Genomic DNA, 25190 nt, shown 5'->3' on the forward strand with positions numbered 1-25190 from the left:
TCATACAGGGGATGTAACATACTCTGTTCAGACATTGTCATGTACATAACCTTTCTGCCCTCTTGTGACAATCTCTGCATTTCCTTTACTTGGTGACCAGCCCCTCTGCATGCAGTTAGGTCAGTCCTCAGATCATAGTTTCTGAAGATCCAGGGTCTCTCGACAACTTCAATGACTCCATTGGGGGAATTTCTTAAATATAGTATACAGTATGTCCCAGAATTCTTAGTGCTGTTTTAAGTTTTAGTGGGTTAGAGTTGAGTTAGACTTTGGGGATGCCCTACATATTTTAAAGAAGGGTTCCTTATTATAATTTACATTCAAAGGAGTAATACTGGGAGCATCTTTACAGCAAAATCTAGGACCATCATGCAGGCTGACTTTCTATGTTTGTCCCTCGCAGGTCTTCTCGGCCCTACAACCTTATCTGTAAACACCTCAACGACTCCAAACTCACTCCTGAATGCTCTCAACAGTGCTGTCAGCCCTCTGCAGAGTCCGAGTTCTGGTACTCCAAGCCCCACACTCTGGGCTCCCCCACTTGCCAGCACTTCAAGTGCCACAGGTCAGTGTTCTGGGATGTTATGGGAGGTATTCCCCTGGTAGACTGTAAGCTCCTTGTGGGCAGGCTCTGGTTTTATTTTGTTTTGTTTATGGTTATTGTGTTGATTAGCACTGTGTGAGCCATAGACATTTGAAAAATGTTTATAGGGTTGATTTAGATATGGTACCAAAAATAGAATCTTTACAGTGTCATTAAGACAAGTTATTAGTCAGACATGGGACATATATTTGACCATATATTTACAAAAAGTCTGCTTGAAGGAACTCCGGACTCTTATGACTCTAAAGATGGAAGGAACCCAAGTCCAACCTCATCAGTCAGTCAGTCAATAAGCATTTAAGCACCTACTGTATTATCAAAGAAGATAATATTTATAAAGCTTTTAACACAGTGCCTGGTATACAGAAAGTGTAATATAAATGTTATTATTATTGATACTATTGTTACTATCACTATGTGCCAGGCACTGTGGGGATACAAAGAAGCAAAACATTATCTAAGTTATCTATTCCTAGATAACAGTGAAGGCACTTGCCAGAGGTCAGAGTCTGAGTAGCTGAGCTGGTGTTCAAACCCACCTCTTACTGGAGCCAATGTTCTTTGCCCTATTTCATGCTAATTCTCTTCCTCAAATTCTGGTCACTTCCCCTGCCAACCCAAAGGCTCCTATAGTCTTCTCAAGGGGCAATCCAGTGCCTAAGGAGTATTTCTGCTGCATTAGTTATGTAGCTAGCAGGTCGGCGTGGTGCCAAGTCACACCGAAACAGCGATAGGGGCCCCACGTGAGAGAATGAGCATTTATTAGTCACTGTGGCCAAGGAAGGGCCTCGTTCCTTGTCCGACGTGCGTTTTAAACAAGTTTGGACCAGATTGCCCCAAAGGCCTTTCTGAGATCTTGTAAGATGGGCTTGGATTTCATATGAAGCCCCGGGGGCCAAATAGAAAGTGGTGGCCTCTGTGAGCCTGAAATGATGGGGTGCTGCTCATCTTCCTTCGGGGCCTGACAGTATCAGCAGGAACCTTGTGGTGACATGTTCTCCTTTGCTTGGATTTGCCCGCTGTAGGTTTTCCACCTCTCCCTCATCTCATGATCCCCTCCACCGCCCAAGCCACACTGACCAGTATCTTGTTGTCTGGAGTGCCCAGCTACAGCCAGACAACACCCTCTCCCCCTCCGGGCTTGACTCCTATAGAAGTCCATGTCAATGGCATGCAGTCAGAAGGCCCTCAGGGCTCTCCAGCTCTAAACGGACATGTGCAGGTAAGCTTGCTCTGCTCGGCGGAGAGTGCCTGGGCCCCCAGTTACTTGTATCTGGCATAACTCTGTCTCCATTCTTTTTTTTTTTAACCTTCATGATAAAGATTTTTTTTTCATGTGAAATTTGTGAGCATCTAGGTGAAACGAAAGCTCTGACCTTTTCTCAATAATTGCTTCAGTCTTCAAAGATAAAATATGGTGCAATATCGACCTCATCCCTTGGAGAAAAAGTGCTGACTGGAAATCACGGTGACCCATCACGCCAGACGAGTGCCTCTGAGCAAGTGACATCCAAATCCAGTGCCCCAGAAGGTAGGGGCCCACCCCTTTGCTCCTGCCCTCACTAGTTTGGGGGTGGTTCCTGCTCTGAGGGTCACTGAGAGGAATGCCCACGTGCCATTCCCAGACAGTTGGGGTGACCTTTTGTAGCTTTGTCCTGTCTCTGGTATGTTGAAAGAAATTGCCATGAGGAAAGAAGTAATTAAATCAAATAATTACTATGATCATATTAATTATGGCAGTATAAATCACCTGACCTCTCTGTGCCTCAGTTTCCTTATTATAAAGTTAGGGAATTGGATGAAGATCTCTAAGGACCCTCTCAGCTTGAAAGCTATGAAACTGTATGGCATTTTATCATAGATAACATGTAAAACATATGATAATATAATACACATTCTCACAACTTCTGTGGTAGGTGTGTGCACAGCTGTGTTACCTGTGCACATGTGTACCTATACCTGCAAAACCATGCATACACATGTTTGCAGAAGTTTTTTTTTTACACTTGAGTTAATGTCATAGAAATGATAGCCTTTCCTGCTCCAAATGGAAACTTCTAGAATCCCCACAGTCAGTACGGCTTAGAGCTGTGGGGCTATAATCTTTATATCTGAATCATTTGGATCTCTTTTGTAGATATCTATATGTGGATACTTTTCTCTCCAGGTAGACTGTAAGCAGCTTGAGGTCAAGGGCTGTTTCATTTTTGTCTTTGCATTTCCAGTCACTAGTACAACCCCTGACACATAGTGGGTGCTTTAAAAGTGCCTTTTGGTTAAAGAAGTCTCTGCCCAACCTCTTGTAAACAGAATGTTATTACAAGTCCTTTTGGTTAATGATGTCCCCAGAGTGCTAGATGCCAGTCTGTAACAGCCAGTTTCATGCCAGTACCATACAGATGGCGGCTGCTTTGATTTTCATTTGGTCTTTGCTACTTCACAGGTTGCAATGATGCTTTTGTGGAAGTGGGCATGCCTCGAAGTCCTTCCCATTCAGCCAGTGCCACTGAGCTCAAGCAGATGATGACTTCGTCCAAGGTGTCCTGCTCCAAGAGACAGACAGTAGAATTACTGCAAGGCACAAAGAACTCTCATTTACAGTAGGTATTGGCCTCTGACCAGCTTCTTAGGGACTCCAGTATTTCCTTTTTTTTTAATGGCACCTTTAGGTTTGGGAAGCACTTTCCTCCAAACAGTCTTCTTAGTTGTACCATACACATCTTACACGGTGGGAAACTGAGCTGTCAAGAGATAAAGAATAATTGATTTGGAACCCTAACTATACAACATACTGCCTGTGCGACTTAGATTTAGAAAATGTGTGGTTCCCAGATCTCTAGGCTTTATTATTGGGGCTGTCTATCAGCTGTGCTACCCATCTGCCTTTCTCTTCTCTCTTTCTCCCCTTCTTCCCTTTCCTGTCTCTTCTTGGTCTTTGCACTCTTGTCCTTCCTCCCTTCTCTACTGTTTCCCTCCTTTCTCTTTTCCTTTCCTTTCCATGTTCCCCTCCACTCCCAATTTCCCTCTTCCCCTTTCCCTTTTCTCCCTTCCATCTCCACACCTTTAGTTTAGGCTCTTGAGTTCATGTCATAGTTTTCTGAACACTTTTAAACACCCACTGAGGTGCAAAATGTCACCGATCTAGGATTGAACTAGATATAGCTCATCATCCCTAATCATCTTGTTTGTTATAATCATGGCTATCTCTTAATATTTATCGCTTAGCATTTCCCCATTATAATTTTGTCTGCATTTACTTCTGAATTCTTCCATGAGTGTTCCCCCCAAGCCCCATCCTCAAGGACTTCCTCCATCTAGAATGGGTTCTACTGTATCATATGCATTCCAGATCACATCTGTCATAGACGTAGGTGTGCGTATCTCAAACCGCAGGGTTGGAAGAGACCCCAGGGGCCAAAATCCAACCTCTTTGCCCCTAAACCAAAATGCTGTCTATGATACACCCTATGCTTGGTCATCTAACCTGCACTTGACCCTGAGTATTTGAGGGGAAATCCACCCCTCCCAGATTCTTAGCCCATAGCTGTAAAGAGAACTAACATTTATATAGTGCTTCAAGTTCCAAAGTACTTTGCATATATTAGCTCATTTGATTCTTACAACAGTCCTTGGAGGTAAGTGTTATCATTAGCCCCTTTTTACAGATGAGGAAACTGAACCCGAGAGAAGGTAGGTGATTTGTACAGTCACACACCTAGCAAGTGTTTGAGGCAAGATTTGAACTCAGGTATTCCTGGCTCTGGGTCTAGTGCTCTTCCCCACTACCCTGAAGTTTGGGGGGAGATGGTGGGCATCTGGTGTTGGTGACTTCACTTCCTGTGACTCCCTCGGCAAGGCTGATAGAGTTCATTTGACAGCTAAATATTGATGTTGCCTTATTCTTTTGAATCCTGTCCTTGGCTCGTATGGGAAGCCGTCTTTGACTAGCAGATGGGGCACTAGAGCGGGTATTAGATGTGTTCTTCCACGGACTATAAAACAAGGTTAACCCGGAATCCGATGAGCCTCTCTCCTCCAATATGATAATGGAATCCTCTAGATTCTTTAGGATCTTACAGATCTCTGTGAGCATCTCTCTCTCCCTCTCCCTCCCACATATATCCTGCTACCTCTCAGGTTAACTAGGCCTAATTTACTCAGTCAATAAACATTTTTAAGTACCTCCTGAGTATCGGGTACTATGCTGAGCACTTGAGATCCTATACAAATAAAAACAAAGATGATCCCCTGCCCTCAAGGAGCTTGCCATCTAATGGAGGAAGGTGAAGAGCTGAGAGGGAGTGTGTGGAATGATGAGGTGGGGGAAAAGGTATCCGGCTATGGGGTACGATGAAAAAGTCCAAAGAACTTCAAAGGCAGTGTATCAGGCAGTAAATGGGGAGAAGACTGTGCTGAGGCCTTTCTTAAAATAGAGACCCAGGAGGCCACGACCCTGTCCTGCAATCAGAGGGTCTAATCAGAGGGCACCAAGGCAGATTCAATCTTGTTGTATGATATTTCCAAGTGATGAGTTTCTTGGAGAAGGAAGGAATGATGGAAAGAGAAGTCCCAAAGAAGAATAGCTGATGGTAAATGGGGAGACCACTGACACTTGGACCGTGGACACGGAGACCTCTGTTTTAAGGTTGAAGGCTGACCTTTGAGCTTTCTTCCTCAGCACCACTGAACGATTGCTCTCGGATCCAGAGCTGAGTGCTTCAGAGAGTCCTCTGGCCGACAAAAAGGCTCCAGGAAGTGAACGAGCGGCTGAGAGGGCGGCAGCAGCGCAGCAGAACTCAGAAAGAGCGCGTCTCACTCCGCGATCGTCCTATGTCAACATGCAGGTCGGTACCGGGGCCTGTGGCAGAGCCAGTACAGAGGGAGACTGCCCAGCTAGCCTCATGGAGGGGTCTATCAATAGTGGGCCTCCTTTACTCCCATTCAAGTCAACAGTAATGGGCATGTGGATAAAAGGTACATCCCTAATGGCAGTCAGGGGCTGTACTGAGGTTGACTTGATTGGTGTGGATCCTTCATCCTGGATCCCAGGATGCTTCTCCCACCTTTGCAGACTTACAAGGTTGTCCTTCCCTTAAGAGTAGAAAACAGCAGGCCCTGAATGGTAAAGAACAGAGGCCCGTATTCATAGTCCACATGCTGTATGATGAGAGAGGGCAATAGACCTTTTCCCACCCTGAGACTTACAGCATTGTCTTCTTCACTCAAACCAGCCAGGCAGCAGTGAGCCAGTGAGTGACTTCTGGGTGGGCCTTCTGTCTGCCTGCCAGTTCTGGTCTGGTAGCCAACCAAAAAGACTCCTCTTTATGAGTTAAGCAGACAGGTTTCTGTGCCTATGTGTGTGCTGTGAATCCGGGACTAGGATTCCTCTGTTAGATACTTTTTGCCTTTTAGGAAGCAGGCTCTCATGTGGACATAAGTAGAGCTGACTAGCCATATTCAGGGAATGAGGTACCAGTTGGCCGTCCCCTTGAGTTCAATTGATGTTTACCTTATGCATATTTATATATGTACTTATCGAACTCCAAAATACAGTAGTCCAGTATTGAGCACTTAGTCTGTGCTCCTGGGCACTCCTAGAGACAGAAACAGGAATGCGTGGTTTCTGCCTGCATAGACTTTAGCATCAGAACTCCGTTAAAAACAAAATCTCGAAGCTCAGTAGAGGAGAGAGTGCTTAAATCTGATTCCTAAGGACTGAGTTCTTAAATTGTCTACTTGGCAGTAAAATTTACCTTAAGAATTAAATGCCAGTTTGCATATTAGCAATGACATTTTGGCCACGAGTCATAAGACCATCATTCATTTATGTTTATCCATGGATGAATGGCTTTTGTTGCATGCTTTGCTTTTGGTTGTTGGAAAAAGACAAATTATAATTTGTAAATGTCAGAAAAGGTGAAGCCAGGTGTGTGTGTGTGTGTGAATCCTTTGTAACTAAAGTGGCAGCCTTCTGATCCAAGCCAACCTCTTTGCCATGTTTGTTAATTTTTTCTTTCTTGGACTAGGGTCAGTCTTCATTGCGTTCTGTCTCCTCTTGGTTCTCTTTTTGACCAAAGAGAATTCAGCAATGTGTAGCAATAAAGATTTCAAACATTTCCTTTGGCCCAGCTGACCATTTCCTGATGAAGGCTATTCGTATGTAAGAAGTACATGTATATCATCAGTCCAGTAACCATCTCCATCCCTTGCAGTCACTAAGAAGAAAGTTCTCTGCCATCATCAGTGATAATGGGGGACAAGAAATCAAGGATCAGTGGATGCCAGCTTTATAGGGCATCATTTGTCAGATACATGGGAGATGGGAGCAGCAGCAGTGTGGCATAGTAGAGAGAAAGCTGGCCTGGGAGACAGGAGGACCCGGGTTCAAGCCCTGCCTCACAGAAGCCGCTTCCTTTCAATTTCCCAGACAACTCTCTGTTATAGAGAATGTGCCACCATGCATTGATTGTGGGAGTTTTCTTACTGTCAGTTCCCTATACCTTCGAAGCCAGAGGTCTGGGGAATAAAGGGAAGTTAATTATCCATTCATGGACATCTAGACCCCTCAGTACTCCTTACGTCATCTTGTATGCACCATTTTTGTCAGTGACTGGGTAGGAAAAGGGAAATTTGGTACCCAGAGGGCTGGTCTCAGAGGCAGGAGACCCTTGGGCCTCATTCCTACATCTGAAACATACCAGTTCTGGGAATGTCACTGCATGTGTAAGCTCTCTGAGTCTTGTTTCTGAATCTTCCCTCATTTGTAAGATGACAGGACTGAACTAGATGGCCACTAACTCTATTATCTGATAATATATAGAATGGAAATGTTAATACCTGTTGTGCATAACTCACAGAGTAATCATGAGGATCACATCATGGTGGGGAAGGGAAGGCAATCAGCCTTTCTATAGTGTTTTCCTATGTCCCAGGCACTGTGCTCAGCACTTTACAGAGGGCTCAGTTGATTCTCACAACAACCTTGGGAGGTAGGGGCTCTCTATTCACTGTACTACCCAGCTGCATCAAATGAAATAATAGAGTTTGGGAACTCTGCTTCAAGTGCCATATAAATATCAGGTTATAATTAGTGCTATTTGGATGAGACGAGACTTAGGATTTCCTTGGTATAAGAAACTCCTGATTAGAAAACTCTGACCACCAGTGAAGGCTGGCTTTGAAATTTATAATCTTTGAGGGTTACCTGGGACACTGAGAGCAAGAGTTGCCCAGGTCACACAGCCTGTATCTGAACCATGAGTTTTGAGGCCAGATTTCTACTCACCATGAAATGCTGCTCCTCATTATGGCTAATTTGGTTAAAAATGAGAGGACGTGGAAGATTGCTTAAAATGACATTTTAGGGTTATTGGTGAACTTTTATGCTACCATCATCATTGTTGACATTTGTAGAGTGCTTTAAGATTTGCCAAGAACTTCAAAAATGTGATCTCATTTAGTCTTCACAACCACTCCATTGTATGCTTTAAATGATTCTCTTTTATTGAATCTTTATTTTCCAAAATTAATGATTGGGCTCACATCTTGGGTTCCATCTTGAGCCCCTTTACTCTTCAGAACACACCATTCCATTCCCTTCTGTAGTTCCTAGTGGGTGAGGACTCATCTTGAGTTAGTCACATTTCTTTTTCTTTATATTTTAAAGTGTTGTTTTTTTTTGTGGCAGCTTGCAGAATTTATTGTTTGTCACCGGAAATTATTATATTTAACCATTACTATCTTGGAATTCACAGATTTTTGTTTATTTCTTGGAGGCAATCCATGGATTCTTTTGATGAGCATTTTGTTTTATGTTTTTAGAAGTTCTGGGCAGTTTTACTATATTATTTATTTCTTGCATTATGGCGTTCAGGGTCTTTTGACTTGTGTTCTGAGGGATCCTTAAGTTTTCTCTGTATCCTGTCTTTAAGAGCACAGTGTTTTTCTTATTTAGAAATCATGTGCTCTTTAAATGTTGTTGCCTTTTTGTTTGCTATTCTTCATCTAGATTGTTTTTCACTTCTTTATATTTGTGTTTGTTTCCTCTTTTTTTTTCTTGGTAAAATTTGCCATTGTGGATTCAAGTTTTTCTATTCTGCTAATTATTTCCACTGTGCAGGTCATCAATTCTATTTCTACCATTTTAATTTCTCTCTTGAACTATTGGGAATTGCTGTGGTACCATGCTTTCTTGGGAATCCACATGGTCCTCTGCTTCATCAAATGTTGATTCAGTTTCTTTTGTCGTGGCAATATTTATTCAGAAATGTTTGGACTCATTTAGATGTCCCAGAGGTCATCTTTCTTTCTGTTTTAATATCTTTCCTATTGATTTAGGTGCTAATGCTCAAGATTTTTTACCTATTTTTCTCCCTCTTGAGATTTTTGGTAATTTGTTTCTTTTCCTTACATTCCCTTATTGTTTACTTTCTGACTCTTTCTTCTTTGATGTCAGATTTCCCAGCACTTGACATAAAAGTTATCTCAGCCCTCTCCTTTGCTGGGGAATTAACTTTTAACCATCCTCAGTCACTGCCCCCAGATGACTTCTGAATAGACAGAACTGGGCCACACTGGATGCCAACCTTTTGTTCTTCAGGCCTTATGTAATGCCACCACACCCACCTCCCAAACACACCATATGCTGGTAAATTCCCCCAGTTACCTGTTCTTCAATTCTCCGACTGAGGACTGCTGTACTATAGTGTGTTGCCTTCCAAGGCCTAATGTGTTCACTTTCCTATACCTCACCTTCTCTGCATAAGGGGGGAGAGAAATGGGTTGAGTTGAACTCTATTTGTTGTTACAGAAAGGTGGAGTGAGGTCAGGGATAGGATGTGTCAACAGAGACTCTGGTAGCAATAAGGCTACTGCTGTATGAGTCTCCTTGTGCCATCCTGCCGGAGAGTGGGGGCTAGTGGCAAAGGGGGTGCTGAGTGTATGTGTTAGAGATGAGGAACTGGTCCCCTCTGTTGTTATTTTATCAGATTGTTACATCCTTGTACTTCTTGGTGCCTTGACCTGTGGAGACAGCTGCATTTACCCCCGGCACAAAATTTTTATTTTGGTGAGTTTTAAGAGTTTGTGAAGATTAGAGAAAGCATCTGGACCTCTTGTGTTGTTCACCATCTTGCTTTTTAACATGTAAATGCCATTCTTTTTGCCTTGTCCCCACCAACACCTGTGACTGAGAAAGGCTATGATCCTCAAAGCTCATTTTAGTCAACAGTGACAACATTAATGCAGCAAACCAGCACTCTTCATCAGTAGCTTACATGGGCTGACTTAATGTGCCAGCACTTACAGGGACAGCCATCTCTTGGGACTGAGAATGCTAGACAGCCACGGATTAATGATCTTGGGCTGAAATCACTGGGGCTACGGAGCCTCCAAATGTGGGTTGGGAGACCCATTTGTGTCCAGAGCAATTATGAATGAGTCTCTGTTCCTTCATCTTCAAAGTGAGGAGGTTGGAGCAGGTCACCAGATAGGATAATGTCTGTGAGAAGAATTCAGTTAACCTTAAAAGTGCTGGGTCCAGTCCATTCATTGTAATACTGCCAATCGCTCTAAAGTCCCTTTGATTTCTAACATTTTGCGTTTCAAAAGGGTTCATTGAGTGTGGGATTATAACATAGAATCTGCAGGTATATTCGAGGTTATTGAGTCCAAGACCTTCCTTCTACAGATGAGGGCCCAAGACCCAGCAAGTGCAAATGGCACAGATCAGCCACAGCAGCTCTGGACTCCCACCTCAGGTCTTCTTTTCCCTACAGTATGCTGCTGGGATGGCACCTTGCAAGTCAAGCATGTTAGGACCAAGTCATTCCTTTAGTCAGTATTTACCAAGCATCTGGTTTGAAGGCATTTTGTGAGTGCCAGCCAGCAAATAGAACTTGAAGTCTGATTGTTTAATATCATCTAATGTCATTGCAAGTTGAAATCAAGCAATATTGTAGTTTGATTTAATAATCTCACTTGGAGCAATCAAAAAACCAATAATGGTCCCAGAGAACAGATAATGAATCCAATCTTTCTCCCATCAGCAAAGGCTGTAGGTGTGGGGGTGAAGACTATGAGGACAAAATATTGTGTACTTTCTTAGACCTCAGAATTTTCCAGGTATAACTGCAGAATGAGAAATAATCCACCGATATCAAACTTTCCACTCATATCTTGGCTTTAAGTTCTTTCTTTGGAAAGGATTCCCCCAAATCTTTGGCATTAAAGCCAAAAGGTCATGCTTTTGATGATAGGTCATGCTTATTATAAGTGAGAGGTTTTTTTTTTAAACAACTGGTTTCTGAGAAAGAGTAGTGCAGGGATTTGGGGCAGAATCTTAGTATTTCGGGAAAGTGGTATCCAGATTTTTGCATATCATTAGTTTGAGTCACTGATATTTGGACTATGCTTTTCCTAGTGTGTTAAATATTAATCATAAAAAAGATTTTTTTTAAAAATTAAAGGAAATGAGTTGACTCAGTGCTACCTCTTTGGAAAGTCAGAGTCCAATAGAATATAAGCTTCTAGGGGAGGAGGGCTGTTTTGCTTTTCTCATTCCTTGTACAATGGTTGACTCATAGTAGGTACTAAATAGTTGTTTGTTGATTCATTGGTTTACCATTTAGATGCATCAGGCTTTCAATGTATTGCTAGTATGTTATTATATTGAGATTAAACATTTGTCCCTTGGGAGTTCATGAGCTCTAGTTATAACCTTTGTTTTTTAGAATGTGAGCATTGGTGTGACCCACGGTGAAAGAAGAAATAAAGAATTTTCTGTTTGTTTAATTTCTTAGGCATTTGACTATGAACAGAAGAAGCTGTTAGCAACCAAAGGTATGTAGTCCGTTAGTCTCCCCCAGAATGCCTCTGTTGCTCAGTGGACCCATAAACATACTTTCTACTGCCTATGTTTGCCCTTGATGAAAAAGGTTTATCTGTATTTAAAGCAAAGGAAAAGAAAAACAAAACAAATGAGAAAAACCGACCCAAATTATATGAAGTCTGTATTGGTCTAATGAAGGATTAAATGAAATTGAAAGGCTTTTTGATACACTGGCAAGGGTACTGAATCTTCAAGTCAGATGTCCTGAATTTGAATTCTAGCTTCTTGACTTGGTGCCTATGTGACCCTGGCCTGTTCTGTGCTGGTTTGTGATGCATACAGATAGCTGGGTGGCTCAGTGGAGAGAGCTCTGGACCTGGCATCAGGAACATCTGAGTTCAAATGCAACCTCAGACATTTACTTAAACTGTATTACCCTGGGAAAGTCACTTGACCCTGTTTGCCTCATTTTCCTCAGCTGTAAAATGGGGATAATAATCGTGCCTCCTTCCCAGGGTTATTATGAGGATCAAATGAGATAATATTTGTGAAGCGTTTTGCAAGCTTTCAAGCGCTATGTAAATGCTGCTTATTATTGTTGTTACTGTTAAAGATCACGCCCTCAGTTGTAGAAATGACTCAGGTGACTGCTTTGTGTGTGTCCTCCCCCAAAGCGATGCTGAAAAAGCCGGTGGTGACCGAAGTGAGGACACCGACCAACACATGGAGTGGCCTGGGGTTCTCCAAGTCCATGCCAGCTGAGACCATCAAGGAGCTGAGGAGGGCCAATCACGTCTCCTACAAGCCCGCAATGAGGACAACCTACGAGGTAGACGCACCCCCGGGCACTTCCTCAAAGCCAGTCCCAGGGACAGCAGGTGGAGTCGTAGACTTGCACCCAGGGCCCCACAAGGTTCTTTTTAGTCTTCGTGGTGGTGGTAAGGGCTGGAGAAGGGAGAGGATTAGAGGGGTTGACTATGAGTCTGTTCTCTGTAACTAGATTGTCATAAAATGGAAATTATTTTAGTGACCCATCCCCAGCTTTCAAAGCCAGGGACTGTTTGCTGTTGGGGAGGTGTGTGTGTGTGTGTGTGTGTGTGTGTGTGTGTGTGTGTGTGTGTGCGCGCGTGTGTGTGTGTGTGTGTGTGTGCGTGTGTGCGCGTGCTCGTGCGTGCTCTCACACATGGTACATCAAACCATGGAGCTCAGGCTGGACACAGTATGGCCATGCCATCCCCTACAGTGCTTAGACCAGAGCTTCATTCTGGGGGGGTATGGCTTCTGACAGAACTACTTCAGAGGTAAATGATGCAAATGAATGAGGAAGACCCACTTTTCCAATAGCGAGCAGCAAACAGTCCTGGGCATTTGAGCTGCCAAAGCTTAGCCGGAAATATCTCAGAGAAGAGCTTCTCACTGCTTTATGGGTCCCAGATGTTGGCTCTGCTGTTCATGTGGAAGCAGAGAGCCTTGTTTCCTGACACATGGAGGTAGGAGCCAGGGCCGTGGGTCCATACCCCATTGGGCTGCACAGAACTGACAAGCAAGGGCCTGCCAGTTTGGAGATAGCCAGTTTTTGGCTGTTGGCTCCTATGAGAAAACATAAGGAAGTTGTCCAAACCCATATTTTAGAGAGAAAAAAAAAATCATCAATCAGTCGAAATGGAATGTTTACTGGACTCCTTGTTCAAAAGACAATTGAGTAATGATTTGTCTGCTAAGGAAGGCTTGGGGTGGGCTTCTTTTCCTCTCTAATGGACCAGTTTGCTCCTGTAAAATTCAAGGAAATGCATTCTTTTTCAGTGTTCTATTTGTATTCCAAATACTCAGTGGAAGAAAAAGGAAGCTATTTTTAAGGGGCTGGAAAGAAAGCTCTGGTGCATTTTGTTCTCAGGGTTAGATTACAGTAGTGATGCAAAGGACTTACAAGAATATAATTTGAGTTACTTTCAAAATTTTGTATCCCTGAAATAAACCCTTAGTTTTATCATGGAGTTATCTTCCTTGGGGGAGGGGGCTTAAAAATCGAGTCCTGCCTCCTCCTTTGATAGATGAGGAGGGTGAGGCCCAGAGAAGTGATTTAACCCCAATTACATAGTGGTAGAGCTGACTTTTGTTATGAAAGAAAAATTTCTAGCCCCCATTCCCCACGGTGACTTTCCACACTGCATGGAGTATCGTCAAAGATGCCTCCAAGCCCAGTTTGTTCCACTCTTAGCCATGACCAGTCTGTCCAATTTTTAGAGATGGGTGGTCAGAGAAAAAGAAAACCATCAAACCTGAGAGTCCCCCAAGCTCACAAACTCTCAGCTTAGTGTGTAGCAGTCCCCAGGCTTAATAGTACATGGCCACAGTGAAAACAAGGAAACCTGGCAACGTCAGCTCTTTGGGGGAGGTGGTTCCCTCGTAGTCTTGCCACAGCTGTCCTGGAACAGCTGGCTTTAAACAGCTGCTCACATGTGGCTTGGGGATCCCTGAAGGGCCCAAAGAGTCTCTATGGCCTGCACAAGGCAGAAAAGTCAGAACAGGGAGAGATGTGGTCAGGCCCTCCTCCCCTGCATGGTCTGAATTACCCTCAGCAAAACTGACTGACTTTTCTGCCTTGGGTCTAGTTCCTGCCCTTGATTCACACTGACTCTGTGATTGGGACAAGACAGAACCTTATGGTGCTCTGGAGAACTACCCTCTGAGCCTTGAGGCTGGAGAGGGGACTTCTATGCACCAGGAAAATCACGTAGTGCTAATAACTGTCATTTATTCTTTCCATAATATCAGTAACCCAGGGTAGAGCTCCAGTCTTTAGAGACTGTCAGAAGTAATGTGGTCTAGTGGGAAGCTGTAGGGTGAAGGAGCATCAGATTTGAAGTTTGAACACCTGGGTTTAAATCCCAGTTCTGCCATGTGTTAGCTGTATAACCTTGGGCAAATTACTGCACCTTTCAACCTCAGTTTCCTCATCTGTATAATGAACGGGATAGGACTAGATTTTCTTTGGTGGTATTTTTAAAACATTTTTTCCAGTTACATGTAAAAACAACTTTTACCATTTATTTAAAATTTTTTTTGAGTTCCAAATTCTCTCCCTTCTTCCCTAAGATGGCAAGTAGTTTGATATAAGTTGTACATGTAAAATCATGCAAAACATATTTCCATATTAGTCATGTTGTGAAAGAAAACGCAGACCAAAAAAAAATTAAGTCAATAAAAGTATGCTTTGATCTGAATTTAGAATCCATCGGTTCTTTCGATGGAGGTGGATGGCATTTTTCATCAATAGTCTTCTGAAATTGCCTTAGATCACTGTGTTATTGATTCAGCTGAGTCATTCACAGTTGATCATCATATGATATTGTTGTTACTGTGTATAAGGTTCTAATAGTTCTGTTTGCTTCGTTTTGCATCAGTTCATGTAAGTCTTCCCAGGTTTTTCTGAAACCATTTCTTAGAGCAGAGTAGTACCCATCACAATCATAAACTACAACTTGGTTCAGCCATTCCTCAGTTGATGGACTTCCCTTCAGTTTCTAATTTTTTACTACCACAAAAGAACTGTTATAATTATTTGATCTCTTTAAGGTCTAGATCTAGTAGTGATATTTCTGGGTCCAAGGGTATGCACAGATTTAAAGCCCCTTAGGTGTAGTTCCCAATTTTTCTTTTTTTTTTTTTTTTGCTTTTTGTAGGGGGGAAGGTAGGGCAATGGGGGTTAAGTGACTTGCCCAAGCTCACACTGCTAATTTTTTGTGTTAAGTGTCTGAGGCCGGATTTGAACTCAGGTCCTCCTGACTCCAGGGCCGATGCTCTATTCAGGTGCCACCTAGCCACCCCCTCTCCCAATTATTCTTTAGAATGATTGAATCAGTTCCAACCTCACCATCCATGAAGGACTAGATTTTTAAGGCCCCCTTCAGGAAGTTAACTCTTAATAGAACTACATTAGGTGATCTTCTGTGGATCACTGTTATTCTCTTCCTGCCCTCTTGCTTCTCCCCCAACCCACAAATTAAGTTACTCATCCTTGTCTTCCTTTGGACTCTTTTAATTGCAGGGATCATCAATGTCTCTCTCACGGTCCAACAGTCGTGAGCATCTGGGAAGTGGAAGTGAATCTGATAACTGGAGAGACCGGAATGGTATTGGCCCTACGGCTCACAATGAATTTGCGACTTCTCTTGGGAGCCCCAAACGCAAGCAAAACAAATCAAGTGAGTTTCAAGTTTATTCTGGCTTTCATCTTCAGTGTGATTAGGGTCTTGAGAAGAGACTTCATCCCATTTCTAGACTCTTTGTATAGTGTTCAGGTTTTCTTCTTCATGTTGTCTTTCTGGAAGACCTGTAATCCTTAGACTCCGTCTTTGCATCCGTTTTCAGATTTAGTATTTTTAGTCTTCTAGAGTTACAATATTTTTCTGAACTTTACAAAAAATTTTCTTCTGCTTTCTTCTACCTTCACATCCATACGTTCTAATTCTGTTGTTTGTCCTTTCAGAGAAGCTGCTGTTATGAAGGGTCTCTATCTTTTGTTCTGCATTTTTAGTTACTTGTTAGACTTGTTTTCTTCCTTAAGTGTTTTCATCACTGTCTTTATTGATATTTTTACTTTATCTTTTGGCTGCTTTTCTGAATAATTTGGACATTTTTGGAGTTGTTCCATTCTTGTTGGAGGGACTTTGCAGAAATTATTCTAATTATCTTCACTTTCGCCATTATTTTTGGACTAAGTTGTCTTTATTGTGAAGTATTTATCCATTAAGAATATAATTTTCCTCTGAGATGCTTTTCTTTGAATAAGTTTTCATTGCTTTTCTGCTCTCAGACTGTCTGTATCATTCACTGCTGATTTTTCTGTGGGGTCTTGCTCCAAATATACTTCCGTGCTTCTTCTCTAAGGTCTTCTGGGCCTTTGCTTCCCTTACAGTTGCACTTTCTTTTATGTGTTGTCTCCCTCAATTCACATGTGAGCTCCTTGAAGGCAGGAACTGTTGATTTTTAAAACAATTTTTTCCCTTAGAGCTTAGCCCAGTGTTTGGCATACAGTAGCCCCTTAAATGATTTTTCATTCATTCATTTACACCAGATATTTTCTTTTTGAAGCCCTAGTGAAGCCTCTCCCCAGTTTTTTGCTGCCTTTTCTTTTTTCTCTTACTCTCAGGGCTGAACAAGGTCTTGGCCTTCAAAGGCCAAGGATAATCAGTTAGTATGCTGCTAATACTTTGTTTACTGGAGCCTCTTTTTTTTTTTTTTTTACCTTCACTAGTCCAAGTATTCTGGATTCTCTCCTTTCTGAAACTGACTTTCTAAATCCCTCCCCTGACCTCATGAGGCTCTCCCCGTTCAGGACTCTTGTACGGGCGGGCCTTCAAATCCTCACTCCAGGACTACTGCAGTAGCCACTGGTGGGTCTGACTGCCTCGAGTCTCCTCCCATTCCAGTCCATGCTCCCAGCTGCCAATGTGATTTCACAGAACTGTGAAGTTTGGAGGACCACGTATGGCCTTGAGGCCACAGGTTCCCTAGCCCTGGCCCAAACAGTCAGAGCCATGCTCTTTGTGACAGCAGACTTGGAGACTAAGTCCGTGTCATTGATTGGGGGAGAGCTGAATGAAACGTGGCATTGAATGGAACATGATGCTATTGCCAGTAAGAACTGGCCTTTTGGGGATGGCTCAGTCATTTTGGCTTTGTGTAGAGCAGATGTGTCTTGTAGCCAGCCCTTGAAGTGCTTGTAGGCTAAGGCTGAACAAAAATGGGTTGTGAGGGAGCAGGGACAAAGGAGGCAAGGAGGCAAAAGTGAATTTGGAGCATTTGGAGTTGGCGAAGAGCCTGGCTGGGCAGGAGGCTTCAGCTTATAGGTCTGGAGATAGAAGAGGGCACAGAGCTGAGTCCATCCAGACCCCCTGGTGGCAAAAGTGCGTAAGCCCAGCTTCTCCAACACCAAATCCAGCATGCTTCGCTTTCGGGCCCCTGGTGAGGTGCCCCTGGCATTCCCAAGGTAGGGAATGGCTCAAAGAGTAACAACCAGCATTTCGGTGGCATTTTATGGATGGTAAAACACTTTACACACATCTTCTTTGATCCCCCATAACAATCCTGCAAGACAGGTACCATTGTTGTCCCTGTTTTAAACTTGAGGAAATGGAGGCAGGCTGTAGTAAAGTGACTTGCCCAGAGTCACATGGATAGTAACTGTCTGAAGCAGGCCAAGCACTCTGTGCACTGCATCATTGGAATGGAAAGGGCAGCGACTGCTTTTCTTTCTCCTTTTGTTTGTATTCCCATCCCTTTACAGAATATCTGGCACATAGTAGGAGCCTTGTTACTGTCACTGCCTCTCTAGGAGAGGTTGGGTTGATAGTTAATAGGGAGACACGAGTGCGAGGTTGAGACATCTGGCTCCAATAAAGGATGCACATTGCATTTCTGTGACTCACTCTCAAGGCTAAACAGGGAAGCATTGGGGTCCTGTATGTTTTAGGATTTTTTTTAAACAAAGTAAATCAAATATTTGGAATCAGTCCATTTAAAGACCAGTAATAGGAAACTGAAATTTCTTCTGAAGAAAACACAAATCTCAAAGTCCATGAAAGAGCATTGTTTGTAGGTTATTTCTCTCTCTGCCTCTCTCTCTCTTTTTCTGTCTCTCCCTCTCCCTCTTCCCCAAAGAAGCCAAAGCAAAAGGGATTTAAGTTAGCCAGTGGGAAAACATTCTTCGTGTTTGAGAAGTTAGAATTTCCTCTTCCCATCCCTTCTAAGAACTATACTCTTTGACTGGTACCATTAACCATTGAGCTAACATGTCATTAGCCTACCTAGACATGGCCTATGACAAACAGCCATCATAACAGTGAGGTGAAATGTAAACTGTGGCCCTGTAAGGATGTAAGTGATTGTATGTTGTTAATATTACTAATAGGAGCATGGTCTAGCCCTATGGTGCTTGTCTTTCTGTGCATCATGGCTCCTTGGGCAGATAGTCAGTCTGGTGAAGTCCATGGACCCTTTTTCAAATCAGTTTAAAGAAATGCTTAGTTAGAGGCGACTGAAAATATAAATGTAATTTTTCTTCCCCATCCAGCTTCACAGATTTCCTGAATCTATCCACAGACCCCAACCCCCTTGGGAGGGCTGTTAAGGACCTCTGATCTAGCAGAATGAGTGCTGGCCTTGGAACTGAGCCCTGGGTTCCAGTGCTCATTCTGACCCTTCACTCCCTGGATGACTTTGGGCTAGTCACAGGCTCTTCAAGGCTTGTTTCCTCACTGATAAATTGGGATCTGGAGTTCCAACACCTTGTTGGGTTACGGTGAGAAAAGCTGCTCTGCAAACTTAAAGTAACCTAGAAATAGGAATTGTTATTATACAAATTAGTGGCCAGACACGGCCTCATCCAGAGTCCCAGGAGAGTTCCCGGGACAGTGATGACTGTGAAACTGAACGATGCAGGTGTAGCTACAATGGGCCCCGTGCTCTGGAACATTGATCTCTGGTGAGGACTTTGAACTTCAACAGGGAAGAGCTGATCCCTGTGTGGGGGGCAGCAGAGAGCCCTTTCCACCCTGTTCCTCATTAACCCTCCCTGTGAAAGTCTGCATCCCCTGCCTGACTCCAGTATTCTGAAATGCAGGTGCTGCCGAGGGCACAGCTGTCTTCTCTGGCTTTGCTGAATCCTTTAGGGCCCCTGGTGAGGTGCCGGCAGAGTCTTGTTGGCTGCTAATTAGGATGTCTCATCTTTCCAGCTAACCAAGAATTTGACAAGCCAGTGTATTGTGTGTGAATTTGACAAGCTAGCTCTCGCTGCTTTTCCTGTTTTAAAAAGCACCAGAGTACTCAGGCCAATTCTTCTCTTTCCAAGCAGATTATTGGTAGCGGCACCGGGCAGGCTAGAAGATCGTCATGGATTTAGGGCAGATCCTTTCACAGATGAGGGAACAGAGGCCCAGAGAGGGGAGATGGTTCACCCTTGCAGTTCCCACCTTCTGATTGTCTCCTTGCTCGTGTCAGCTCCCTCACTGGACCCTTGGGACCTTAGCAATTGGAGAGAGCTGGGAGAGGTTTGGAGCCAGGCCTGAGATTGGCGAGTATTTGTGTGTTTGAGGGTAGGGCTCTGACAGTGTTCAAAGACCTGGCCCAAAGCACTGTTGACTCTTGGTGTTCTTGAGCCCACTCTAGTTCTTCCACCTTGAGTCAGCATCAGCGCTAGGAATCGCATCATCCCACTGATGGATGGGACTTCCAGTGCCATCACTTCTAACCCAAGTTTCTAGTAGTTCTTGTGACAGTATCCTCAGCAAGAGACTTTTGAACTCTTGGTGGAAAACCTAGCCGTCCCATTCTGCTTCCATGTGCATGGCTCTTGGTGGATTGTTTTTGTCCTCACTCTCAGCAAAAGTCTGCCGCTCCATCCAGTTTCTGTCCATTGTTCCTAATCTTGTTCTGATGAAAAACAAAATCAGCATGACTGTTCTTCCAGCTAATAGACTTTCAGATACTTGAAGGCCACTATCATGCCCCTGTTATGTCTTCCCTTCTCCAGGCTAAAAATTCTCTATTCCTTTCATTTCTCTCCAAGTGGCATTGACTCAAGGCCTGTCACCATCCTGGTCACTCTTGTCCAGGTGCTCACCAACTTTTCAAAGCTCTTCTTAAGATAGGGAACCCAGAACTAAACACAGTCCTCTGATGGGGTCTGGCTAGGGTGAAGTGTGGTGGGATGATCAGCCATTCAGTCAGCAAGCAAATATTAAGCACCTACTAGGTTCTAGGCATAGCACTAAGTAAACACTTGAGAAAGCAAACCCCATGTACCCCCACCCTGGAGGAACTCTGTCTAATGGGGGAGACAAAGTGCCAATGAGCCTCCCCAGCTGGGGCCTGCCAGCCTCTCCTGCTGTCTTGGGTTGGCCTTTTGGAACTATCTTGTCATTCCACTAATTCAGATTGAGCTGGAAGTCCATCAGCCTCCAGGACCATCTTGTACAAGTGGAAAGATGAGCAGGCAGGTAATGCCTCATTGAGGGAAGCTCAACAATACTTAGATGCAGATTCGAGGATTTCTAGTATATGTGAATGATTCAGTGAATAGTCAGTTATTTGTCTTAACTAGGTGGTGCAATGGAAGGAGTCTTGCTCTCAGGGGCAGGACAGCCATGGGCTCGAAGCCCGCCCTCCATTAGCCTTCCTGAGGCTCATTTCCTCAGCGATAAGAAGAGAGCATTGGACTAGACGACTTGGGAGCTTTCTTCTACCTCCAACCCTATGACCCTGTGTGCTGCTGAGACTTTAGTTTGAATCCTGCTTTCTGTGTGACCGTGGCCAAGCTGCCCAAGCCTCACTTCCTTCATCTTTAAAATGCAACAGTGATGTCTCCAGTATCACATTATTCCTGTCTCTAGGACAGGGGAAGGGAACCAGCATTTATTAAACAGTCCCTATGTGTCGGATGTTGTACACTGTTTCATTTGAAAGAGAAGCGCGGTTGTGAGGTTCAGTGAGATTACATGTGTTAAAGTACTTAGTAAACATTAAAGCAGTAATAAATGCCAGCTACAATAGTAATAATAATGAGAGATGCCATTGAAGATGGGGGTCTCTGTTGGCCACGTTTGAGGTTCAGAAGTGCCTTGCTGTTTCAGTAAATGTAAGCAGCAAGATGTAAGCAATGTAGGCACACAGAATTAGGAAGAGAAAGAAAATTCCAGAGCACATTAAATAATCAACATAGAGGATTAAGATTCGCTTACATCTACTCTTCAAAGATTTTTTTTTTGTTTTTTGAGAGGGCAATTGGGGTTAAGTGACATGCCCAAGGTCACTCAGCTAGTTTTTGTGTTAAGTGTCTGAGGCTGGATTTGAACTCAAGTCCTCTGGACTCCAGGGCTGGTGCTCTATTCACTGAGCCACCTAGCCACCCCTGTACTCTTCAGAGATTTTGCCAGAAGAACTAACATGCCAGAAGAAACCTTTTCACAGACTTTTACGTGACGCCATCTTGCATGCCAGTTTCTAGGCCATGAAGCCTGGATGAGATTCTCTTTCCTAAGACAACAGCAAGGCTGCGTCTCAGATATGGTGGGATAGTCCACCAGTCTGTCACTCAGGCTTTAATCTTTAATGGGAGTGATGACTTCAGTAAAAGGTATAGACCCACTGGTGGCTACGAGTCCAGAGTAGAATCTAGCGCAAAGCCCAGCCACCCATCTTAGTGTCTTGTCCCACCAAGGGCTCAGGTGTTTTATTCACAATGACAAGATGGCAGTCTTCAGGCCTTCTAAGGCTTCTCAAAGGGAAGAGCAATGAGACTTACTTTGCTTGGCCTTTTCTAAGACAACAGCACAGCAGAATCTTAGGTTAGAGCTTGGAGCAATGGGTAGAAGTTCCAGACAGGCTCATTTGAGCTCAGTGCCAGGGAAATAGTTCCTAACAGATCAGGACTTTCCGAGAGTGGACCTCTGTTTCCCAGGAGCACCTGGGTACCTCCTCACTGAAGACCTCCTGATGGAGCCTGGAAAAGCATGCACTGGGTACATTGTTGGGGCAGTTCTTGTTCAGGCCTGGGTTGGCCCAGAGGCCCCAGGCATGCCCAAAGTGCCTTGTACTCATTAAGTCGACAAGGACTTAATAAGCACCCACTGTGAGTCAGGAACTGTGTCAGATATTAAAAATGAAACAGTTCTTCCCCGCCCCCCCCCAATTTCAAAGAATTTATTCTTTGAGGGAGGAATAATGTGTTCAAATATATGTCAACACAAGCTATCTGCAAAGTGGATTTAATTTCAGATTGGAGGAGGGACCAGAAACTGGGCATATCAAATAAAAAGTGGCATGAGCTGGATCTTGAAGGAAGTTAGGTCTTCTAAGGGATAGAGGGGAGAAGTGAGTGCATTCCAGGTATGGGAGACCATTTGCACAAAGACCTAGAGATGGAGCCCATAGGATCACAGGATAAGAGCTAGAAGGTACCTGGTCATATCATCTAAGCTCCTTATTTTAGAGACGAGGAGACTCAGGTCCAGAGGAGGTAAGTCATTTACCTAAGGTCATAGTTGTATGAAACATCCAAAGTAGGATTTAAACCCATGATTCCAAAGCCATTATTCCTACCATTCCTTCCCTCATAGGGAAGAATGGATAGACCCCATTTATTGGAACATAGAGTCTGGAAAGGGGAATGTACTGTAACAAGACATCCTGGAGAGGACTGGAGTCAGGCTGTCAAGGCCTTTAAAGGTCAAACAAGGGGAGCTTGCATTTTATCCTGAAAGTAATGGGGGCCACTGGAGCTTCTTGAACTAGAGAATGGCATGGTTAGATCTAAAGGAATATCTGTTTGGCATACTCGTGGGGGATGCAGCTGTCTTGTCTATGCAGACATGTCTTCTGATGAGTGTGGGGTAGCCTCTTATACTATGGGATTTCCCAGGCCACAGGGGAAGCTGTTTGGGTTCTTGGGGGGCCATTCTGTCCCTCAAAAGGAACCTGGGATTTATATCTTTTGGTTTTAACTCCAGGGATGCTCCAACTTCCATTTAACTCTGACTTTTTCCCTAAGCCCATCTTTAAATTCAGTTTAAATTAAAGAATTAAGGTTTCTGAATGCCTGGTGAGAATATGATTAATTGCTCTAACTGCAGATGTTTTGTGGCTGGATTACTGGCTCCCGAGTATAACCTTTTAAATGACAAGAGCTTCCTGAGAGCAATAACCAGCATGCCACTAATGAAAAGCCAGCCCACCGTGGGTCATGGCTTTCTGTATGCCAGCAATCTGATGCTCTCGTCATTGAACAATGGGGACCAGAAATATGGGGATGATTAAAACTTTTAATTAAAGCATGCTTTAAACATCCAGGTATTTCATTTCAAGTATTTCTCTGTCTCTCTCTCTTCGGCCTCTTAGCCGAACACTATCTCAGCAGCAGTAATTATATGGACTGCATTTCCTCACTGACCGGAAGCAATGGCTGTAGTCTGAACAGCTCCCTCAAGGGGTCTGACCTCCCTGAGCTCTTCAGCAAGCTCGGACTGGGTAAATACACCGACGTGTTCCAGCAGCAGGAGGTCAGTCTTGTTTTGTTTCTACATAAGTCTGTAAAACATCTGAATATTTTGTATATGCCTATTTCAATACATATCATCTCTTCCTATAGAATACAAGATCCTTGAGGACAGGGACAGTTTCAATTTTGTCTGTACATCTGCAGCAGCTAGTATACATAGGAGGGATGTTAGCATTGCCTGTTGAGTGATACTCTCAAATTAGTCCTTAAGTCAGGGGCTCTTCTTTCTGCTGTGGAAGCCCTTTAGCAGACTGGGGAAGCCCATGAGCCCCTTCTCAGAATGTTTTTTAGCTGCATAAAATACATAAACATATAAAGAAAAACAAAAGTTAGGGAACATAAAGATGTAATTTTCCCCCCATCCTACATGGACTTCAGGTTAAGAGACTCTATTCTAAAGGGACAGGGTGAAGTCCCAGATCCATCATCTTTCCTGACTGATGCCTGTGCCGTACCAGGTTGTCAGAGATTTCACTTCTTAAAAAATAAGACTAGCTACTCTGGCCACATGCCAAGGTAAAGTACATTATATAAGATGTCTGGCAGGAGAGACCCCCTAAAATCCTTTCCACCATTTCCTTTGTCCTACTGGCTTCCTTCCTAGTGGGACAAAGTACCTTTAGAACAACCATAAATCAAATTGGAACCAGTCTCTGCCCTCAAGGAGCTTACATTCTACTAGGGAGGAACAATACATACAACGATCAATGACTGCAAAATATATAAGAAATACATTCAAAGGAACATGGGAGAGAATGGGAAGATGGGTATGAATAACTGGGAGACTCAAGAAGGCCTCTTCCAGAGTTGATTGTAATGTATGGGGGACATCATATAGTCCAGTTTGGCTGAGTCACAGAGTGCATGAAGGGAAATGAATTATAATGACATATACGTGTGTGCGTGTGTGTGTGTGTGTGTGTGTGTGTGTGTGTGTGTGTGTAATAAGCCAGGAAAGGTAGTCTAGAGCCAATTACGAAGACCCCATTTCTATTTTACCCTAGAGGCAATAGGGATCCCCCAAAACTCTATGGTGGTTTCTACATCCTTTGGGACAAAATGGTACTGGATTTATTCTGACTTCCATATTCCATCAGCTTCATGCACCATAGGTCATCAGCAGAGGCTGAGGGGTGTAGGCAAACCCTGGCAGGACCATCCAAGTGAAGGGTGTGAGGAGGGCATTTGTGGGACCTCTGCTCTTCTGTCCTCACCGATGGGGTCAGAGTTTAGTTTAGACATGCCCAATTTTGTCATTTTACTTCTAAGGGAATAAAGACTGAATCAGCAATTCACAGCTGTGTGCTTCTCAATAACAAAGCCTAGATTTTTATATCCCAGCTTTGTGCCACAAATCTAGTTCATGGTTACATAGTTCAATAAACTATTCAATTTAATTTCTCAGTCTTTTTTTCCTTCCTCTGTTGAAGAAAGGAGGTATTATGGAGAACATGTTATATTTCAGAGAGTTGGTTTATGTCCTTCCCCCTCCCCCCAGGAAATCTTAGTTTGTTAGAACTCAGCTCATCAAAGACTTTAAAAAACGTCTATTATTTTTATCAGCTCCCTTTAAAATTGACCCTTATAGATGACTTCTGGGATTCTTTCTAGATTTAAAGTTCAGTTCTGTGATTCTAGTATTCTCATCTCCCTAGGCTGAGGAGGTGGGGATTTCTTTTAGAGGAAATTCAGCCATGATGATG

The 25190-nt window shown here is 43.5% G+C and overlaps 1 protein-coding gene across 5 annotated transcripts in view; it reads left to right on the top strand.

The window, feature by feature from the left end:
* BICC1 (BicC family RNA binding protein 1) overlaps positions 1-25190 on the top strand; it is a 286143-nt gene that overhangs the window by 244223 nt on the left and 16730 nt on the right. For all 5 annotated transcript variants that reach the window (XM_069101823.1, XM_069101824.1, XM_069101826.1 and 2 more), the window contains 9 exons: positions 404-565; positions 1630-1826; positions 2003-2135; positions 3048-3204; positions 5283-5448; positions 11404-11443; positions 12107-12261; positions 15481-15637; positions 23328-23488. In XM_069101823.1, the coding sequence (XP_068957924.1) occupies positions 404-565; positions 1630-1826; positions 2003-2135; positions 3048-3204; positions 5283-5448; positions 11404-11443; positions 12107-12261; positions 15481-15637; positions 23328-23488 (1328 nt within the window). The remainder of the gene's footprint in view (positions 1-403; positions 566-1629; positions 1827-2002; positions 2136-3047; positions 3205-5282; positions 5449-11403; positions 11444-12106; positions 12262-15480; positions 15638-23327; positions 23489-25190) is intronic.

Source organism: Petaurus breviceps, unplaced genomic scaffold (genome assembly GCF_028583685.1).
Source record: "Petaurus breviceps papuanus isolate PSGF00001 unplaced genomic scaffold, PetGlider_PUasm1.0 490, whole genome shotgun sequence".
In the NCBI taxonomy this organism is placed as follows: Eukaryota; Metazoa; Chordata; class Mammalia; order Diprotodontia; family Petauridae; genus Petaurus; species Petaurus breviceps.